The sequence below is a fragment of the Mus caroli genome, chromosome 12 (assembly GCF_900094665.2).
Source record: "Mus caroli chromosome 12, CAROLI_EIJ_v1.1, whole genome shotgun sequence".
In the NCBI taxonomy this organism is placed as follows: domain Eukaryota; kingdom Metazoa; phylum Chordata; class Mammalia; order Rodentia; family Muridae; genus Mus; species Mus caroli.
In genome coordinates this window covers 13,576,103-13,583,602 of record NC_034581.1, presented here as the reverse complement: position 1 = coordinate 13,583,602, position 7,500 = coordinate 13,576,103, and the positions used below count along the sequence as shown (strand labels likewise).

The following is a 7,500-nucleotide window of genomic DNA, read 5'->3' as shown; positions in this document are numbered from 1 at the left end:
ACCACCAGCAGCAGGGCAGTGCTTAGGAGTGTCAGGGACTTATCCAGGGCCTACCGAAGCCTAGGACAGAAGGAGTGTGCCCAAGGAGTGCGCGGCTGCCCCTTGAGGGACTTGGTGAGCAACAGAGGTCCTCTTTCCTCTCTCACCTAACTGCGCAGGAGGGATTTGGCAGCCTGAGCCGGGCTGGCCTTAAAGCTCTCGATCCTAACCTCTGAGCCCTCAGACTCAGCGGGTGGCGCCGGTGGCACGGCCGGCGGCAGCTGTGCAGGTCTGCCCAAGGGTTAACTCATTCCTGGGCAGCTGCAGCGCGTGCGGTGCGAAATCTCACCAGAAGAGGGTACAGTAGCAAAGCGTTTGACGTCAGGCTGGAATTCCTATTGTGTTTCGGACCCGCTCAGGCAAAGCCAGTCCAAGTTAGCTCTCTATACAGCCCGGATCACGCAGCTCTGGGGCTGACCCACCTCTGCCGCTCACCCGGGGAAGGAGGACGCTGCCTACGAGAAGAACCAAGTCCTGTCCCAGACCGAGCTGAAGGAGCCCGTGGGTGAGTGTCCCCAACACCGGAGGCCACTGGCCGCAGAGTCCCCCGCCAGCGCTCCTGGATGCTCTCGTGCAGCCCCGCCACTGGGTGCATGGCTCCCTTGCGGCGCGCCCCAGCCTGCCTCCGCCCGCTGTGAGTGCCTTTTCCGGCAGGTGGTTGTTGTCCCCTAGGGCCTCGCATTGGCAGCGGCTGCGGCAGGGCTCATGGAACCGGGACTTGCAAGCGAACCCGCGGGGAGCATGGACGCATCTGCCGAGCAAAGCCTCCCGGAGCCAGGCAGCCAGGACTCCGTGGCAGGCGAAGACATTGAGATCGTGGTAAATGTGGGGGGCGTGCGGCAGGTGCTCTACGGAGACCTGCTCAGCCAGTACCCCGAGACCCGGTTGGCAGAGCTCATCAACTGTTTGGCGGGGGGCTACGACACCATCTTCTCTCTGTGCGACGATTACGATCCGGGCAAGCGCGAATTCTACTTTGACCGGGACCCAGACGCGTTCAAGTGTGTCATTGAGGTATACTATTTCGGGGAGGTCCACATGAAGAAGGGCATTTGCCCCATCTGCTTCAAGAACGAGATGGACTTCTGGAAGGTGGACCTCAAATTCCTGGATGACTGTTGCAAGAGCCATCTGAGCGAGAAGCGCGAGGAGCTGGAGGAGATCGCGCGCAGGGTGCAGCTCATCTTGGACGACCTGGGTGTAGACGCTGCTGAGGGCCGCTGGCGCCGCTGCCAGAAGTGTGTCTGGAAGTTCCTAGAGAAGCCGGAGTCTTCGTGCCCTGCGCGGGTGGTGGCGGTTCTATCCTTCCTGCTCATCCTTGTCTCCTCCGTGGTCATGTGCATGGGTACCATACCCGAGCTGCAAGTGGTGGACTCCGAAGGCAACCGCGTGGAACACCCAACGCTGGAGAACGTAGAGACGGCTTGCATCGGCTGGTTCACTCTGGAGTACCTGCTGCGCCTCTTCTCATCGCCCAACAAGCTTCACTTTGCCCTGTCCTTCATGAACATCGTGGATGTGCTGGCCATTCTCCCCTTCTATGTGAGCCTCACACTCACGCACCTGGGCGCAAGAATGATGGAGCTGACCAACGTGCAGCAGGCAGTGCAGGCCCTGAGGATCATGCGCATCGCACGCATCTTCAAGCTGGCCCGCCACTCCTCCGGCCTGCAGACCCTCACCTACGCTCTCAAGCGCAGTTTCAAGGAACTGGGGCTATTGCTTATGTATCTGGCCGTGGGCATCTTCGTCTTTTCCGCACTGGGCTACACCATGGAGCAGAGTCATCCTGAAACTCTGTTCAAGAGCATCCCCCAGTCCTTCTGGTGGGCTATCATCACCATGACCACAGTGGGCTATGGTGACATCTACCCGAAGACCACTCTGGGCAAGCTCAACGCGGCCATCAGCTTCTTGTGTGGGGTAATTGCCATTGCCCTGCCCATTCACCCCATCATTAACAACTTTGTCAGGTACTACAACAAACAACGTGTCCTGGAGACGGCAGCCAAGCATGAGCTGGAGCTGATGGAGCTCAACTCCAGCAGTGCAGAAGGCAAGCCCGGGGGTTCTCGCAGCGACCTGGACACCCTGCCCCCAGAGCCTGCTGCCAGGGAGGGGCCAAGCTGGGGTAGCCGGCTGAAGCTCTCACACAGCGATACCTTCATTCCCCTGCTGACAGAGGAGAAGCATCATAGGACCCGCCTACAGAGCTGCAAGTGAGAGCTGGGCTCCCTGGCAGGGACGGACTGGGCTGTGGATGGACAAACCATTGGGTAGACATGTCAGTAGGCTGTCTGTGGTTTCAGAGGAGCTGCTTGTGTCTTCCAGCCCTCCCCTGAGCAGACCTTTGCCAAGACTGGGTAAGACTACTTGGGTGCCAGCTGTCCAGGTACAGGGGACCTGGGGAGTGCAGGAGCCACAGGGCCACTTTGGGCTATCAGATGGCCTGGCATGAGCTCACATCTGCTTTTGTGTCCCCCTCAATAAAACCTCCTGTTCAGCATACCCTCCGTGCTGTGGGTTGTCTCAGGCTGGTTACCCCAGGAGTGACTACTGCACACCCTAGTGCCAGGCCAGGAAGGAGGTGTGCAGCTCCAGAGGGAGTGGGGGGTAGCTATTTTTAGTTGAGAGCTAATTAAAGAAGGGCTGCAAGGCAAGGTTCAGCTCCAAGGCGCCTTGCCACATTCCAGGAGACACTCTCCTGCTTCCTTCTGTGGGAAAGCTGGCTCCCTGAGGTTTGGGGAGGAAGGAGAAGTGACAGAGCCCATTGGTGGGACAGCTAACTCACAGTTGTCATCTGTGGAGTAGCCCTTTCCACATCCCCTTTTTCCTTTCCAGCTACTCTGATAGACTGGCATCCCCATTTTACAGGTAAAAAAACTGAGGCTCAGGGTCACAACAGAGGAGAAATTCAACTCTGGTTTGGATTGTCCCCATGTGGTCTCTCCAACAACAGGCTGTATTGGGGCAGAGGCCTTTTGGGAATCTTACAAGGGAGGGTCCAAATTCCTCAGATATTTGTGTATCAGGGGGACCTCAGAGAATCACAGTTCTTAGTTCAGCTCCTGTCATTAGGATGGCTTAGTCATTTATTGAAGGGGAAGCAGTGAGTTGCACACCTGCCCACTGGGGTCTCTGCTGGTCTGGGCTGGCTGGGCACGGGGCCAGTTAAAGGACAGGCACGACACTATAGTGCTGCTCTTGGCCAAAGGCTAAGCTGGGGCCGTGGGCCTAACCCTTTATGGTTTTCTACCTTCTAGGGGCCGTAGAGCCTTGTTCTTCACCCCAGCACCCTACCCCAGCTGTGGGGGCACCAAGGAAGGAACGCTGTGGTGGAGTAGGAGGTAGAGGGTAAAAAGGGAGGGATAGAGGTATCTTCCATCTGCCTCCACTCTGGTTGGCTCTTTTCTCTTCCCTGAGCACAGATTTTCCCAGAAGTATGAGGAGGGCTTATTTTTCAGGGCACCTTCTAAGTCTGCCTCTCCAGAATTTCCAAGGTTTGAGCTTCTGATTCTTATGGCAGTGTTTCTATGAGGTAGGAGGTTGTCATTTGGAGGGAGAAGTCTTAAGAGTCGAGGCTCTATCTTCAGGGTGCAGGCTTACTTCATGGCTTCATTGTTAAGATACTCAGACCTGGGGTAGATGGCCCGTGTAGCAGCAACAACAATGGCCATCCTAGGGGACACAAGGATTGTCCCATGTCTGTCCAGCCCTCTCACTTAGGAACCTGAAGGTCTTTAGCATTTCTAGCTGGCTAAGGCACTGGTTCCTCCAAACGTATGCCTCCTCTTCCCATTTCTCCAGGCTGACACCAGGTCCTGGAGATATTAAAGGCAGAGGAAGAAGTTGGGGTCTGAGGAAGTAGAGACTCTAGATAAGGGAGGACAGGGACTACCAGGGTATTGTGAGTTCTTGGGGCTCAGGAGATTTGCCAAAAGGTTGGCTTGTCTTTGTTTGTCCCCTCTATGCAGAATCCTTGGGAAGCTAGAATATGGGGTACCATCCTCATAGCCCCAGAGAGTAGGAGAAGCCCAAGGTTTACAGAGAGCTGAGTGACCTTGGGACAGAAGGCTATCTTCCTGTTCCCTGCCTTCTGAGGTAGTGGCACTGGAGATGGAGGTGGGGAATTACAGGGAAGAATACTCAGAGATCCAAAGTATCTTTTTGCTGCTTGTTCAGGAATAGAAGAACAAGCCCAGAGAAGTGAGCCATCTGTGAGATCCCCACAGTCTAGGATCCACTGGTCCCAGGGGGACTGAGTGACTGATAGTGATCCTTACACAGTGATATGCTTTGTCACAGAGGAGTGGTCCAGATGTTCTGAGAGCCAGGACAGTCCCTAGGAAATATCTGGGTTTCAAGTACTTGAAAACTTGTACCTTAGAACCAACAGGGGTTGAGTGTGGAGTTTTGAAAGCTTGGTGTCCAGGCTACACCCCATCGCTGTGAAATTAGAATGTCTGAGATGACCCTTCAGTGTCAGTATTTTTATAACTTAAAGTACACATGAGTCATGGTGATTGGGTTAAATCCAGGGTTTGCATCTGTAGAGCTGAAAAAAGGTGTTCTTTCTCAACAAGCTTCCAGGTACAGCTGGAGCCTGGGGCTGCTAGTCCACAGAATGGCTTTGAACTATCAGAATAAACCTGTAAACCGTAGCCAGACCTGGTGGACCATCTGTTTTTGCACAACCCATGACTTTAGAATAGGTTTTATATTTTTAAATGGTTGAAGAAAAAAAACTCAAAGGAATAACATTTTGTGAATCGTGAATAGTACTTTACATTCAAAATTTGTTGTCCATAAATAAAGTGTTATTGGAACTAACCTGCCTGCTTGTGTATTTTGAGATTGTTAGTGATGGCTAAGGAGGTATAAGACACGCTAAGGAGTTGAGGTAGACCAGATGTCCCACAGAACCTGAGTGACTTCCTTTCTGGCCCTTACAGAGGAAGTTTGTCACACCGTGGGCTGGGAGAGACATCTAAGGTAGCCTCCAGGGCTGCCCAAGAACCCTTCCAGAAGAATAACCAAGAATTCCCTAGGAGCTGGGATTTGTGGGAGGGATACCTGGGTGCTGATGGCTCCAGGGAAGGAGTGTAGGGTAGAAATTGCAGGAAAGAGGCCATTTTATCTGGGTCCTTATTGTGTCACAGGCTTTCAGCTTCCCATTTCCTTTCCTCCTGAAAATTCTCTGCCTGGCTTATCTTTCAGCCTGATCCTTGCACTTCAGGCTTGCCCCTGTCCTCCATCTTCCTGATTCCTAGCCACTGTCAGTTCACATCTCTCTTCTGAGCAAGTTGTCTGACTTGCTTCTTTTTCTGTGTGGGCATCACTCATTACTCACATCCATTAAAATCAAGGAAATGTTTCAGAGGTTACAGAACATCTATATTAACAGAGAAAAACAAAGTATTGTTGAGTATTTCCATATGTAGGAACTGTGGCCCTGAATTGACATCTTTGAGCCACTCGTGAGCAAGTCACAGGGATACTTTTGTTCCACTTCTGTTAACATTGACAGTACATAGTTGTGCCATTTGGAGAGGAATTGTATATGTGTGCAAATACAAATTAATTTCTATGTGCTTTCCCCAAGGGAAGGACATGTAGTAACATACAAAATGCTTTATTTGGTCTGTAAATAGCACAGCAAGTAAACTGGTCAGTCTGGCTTATAGGTAGGGAAACTGAGGCCCAGAAAACTGAAGCCATAGACTGGTGACAGTGGTGGGAACTAGATAAAAACTTCAGCTGACTCACTCATCTGAACATGGGTCAGCCACTCCCCCCACCCTCTATTCTACCCCCACATAGCAGCTTTGACCAGAGCCCAGGGCCTCAGGGCCCCACCTCAGGGCTGGCCCAGCTTCCTAATAAGGTGAAGGATGTTGTCATCCAGTCTCTGGAAAGCTTCACTTTGTAAGTGGTGGTGTTTTATAAGGTAAGAAAAAAGGTCAGTATATATCCTTTGGTAAGCTGCTCTGGGCAGATATGTGACCATGTGGCATTCAGGGTCTGTCCTGACCACACACAAGGAGCTACAGCCTCAGTCTGGATGTATCTCATAAAATAAGTAGAGTAATCTGAGATATTTGTTCCCTAGGGAGAGCTGTTGAGGCAGGTAAAACACTAGCAATGGCCTTGTGACAGCCACCAGTTCACAAACCTCTCTGCTTGCAAGAACCAGCTCTCAATTTCCCTCACTCTGTGGGAAAGGCTGCCTGCCCCCTCCCCGCCAGAATGATTTGATGTCGCAGGTTTCCTCTGGGGAAATGAGAAACACTGAGGCCTCCCACCTGTCGCCTGTGGGAAGACAGCTCTATGCATGGTGTGCCTGGCGGCACATTTTTACCATCAGAGTGAAGATTTCACTGACACCCAGCTTCTGCTAGTGCACTGCCGCTCAGTCACCAGGAGCACCATTCTCCATGCAGCTCCCTGGCTGTCTGATTCCTCGTCGGGCTTAGCCGTGTGCGTGCATAATAGCCGTGTGCGTGCATCCTGGTATTGAACCATAGGACCCAGAAGAGGGCCAGCCAGAGACCCTGGCAATGGGGCTTTGAGTAAACTGGACCCTTGAGGATGCTAACTGCTGCCCATTCTGCTCTTGTGTGAGAATGGGGGTGCAAGCCAGTTCCCGTTGCTGCTCTTTGGTGTCTCCCTAACTACAAGGTGAAGAGGAGCTGCTGAGCCTACCATTGTTCTCTCTGTGGCATGGCTGCACAGTACATCTCATCCTCATCTCTTTCTCTCTCTACTACACTAGGCCTATGGCTTTTCACCTACCCCTGTGCATGGCTTGTCACCCACCCCTGTGCACCAGAGGTCCCTGTTGTCCTCAGCACCCTCCTGCTCCTCAGAAGTCTGTCCCTATCCACCAATCAGATTTCTATCTTTGTTTTCACTCCCTGCTGGCCACCTTCCTGTCCCAGAGGTACCACTGCCCCGTGTGCCCTCCTGGTGGAGTGGAACAGAATTCATGCTGTGGAAACTCTAGGGTTCACCCACGTCTCTCCACATGAAGGAGACAGTATGTGGGAATGTAGTGTAGCTCTTGGCACCTCAAAGCTATGGTAGCTGTGGGAACTGATCCACTCTGAATTCGGTCTCTACGTTCACTTATGACTCAGCCCATCCTGACCCCACCCCACCCACTGATGGTCGCTGATAGGGGCCTCAACATGTGAGACAGAGGTTCTGGAAATATACCTGAGAATGCAGCCCCTCTAACAGCTTCCCACAGTGTGATGAAGCTCAGCACCAGTTGGCCATTCACACAGCACTTCATACACAGTGGCTGGGTCATTTCCAACCTCCACAGAGACCTCTTGGCCTTTTGGACCCTAATGTTCATAGCCAGTGTGAGGAATACACCTTACCAAAGAGCACATGCTAAGTATATAATACTCCCTCTCCCTCTCCCTCTCCCTCTCCCTCTCCCTCTCCCTCTCCCTC

General features: G+C 52.7%; 1 protein-coding gene across 1 annotated transcript; it reads left to right on the top strand.

Moving 5' to 3' along the window:
- Positions 1 to 303: 303 nt before the first annotated feature.
- Positions 304 to 4,869, top strand: Kcnf1 (potassium voltage-gated channel modifier subfamily F member 1). The gene has a single exon (XM_021179694.2). It carries the CDS (start codon positions 745 to 747, stop codon positions 2,260 to 2,262), a length of 1,518 nt encoding a protein of 505 aa, XP_021035353.1. The 5' UTR covers positions 304 to 744; the 3' UTR covers positions 2,263 to 4,869.
- Positions 4,870 to 7,500: the final 2,631 nt, after the last annotated feature.

What these genes read in the sequence shown, in the direction of transcription:
- Kcnf1 (XM_021179694.2), top strand. Translation starts at nt 745, where the DNA reads ATGGAACCGGGACTTGCAAGCGAACCCGCGGGGAGCATGGACGCATCT.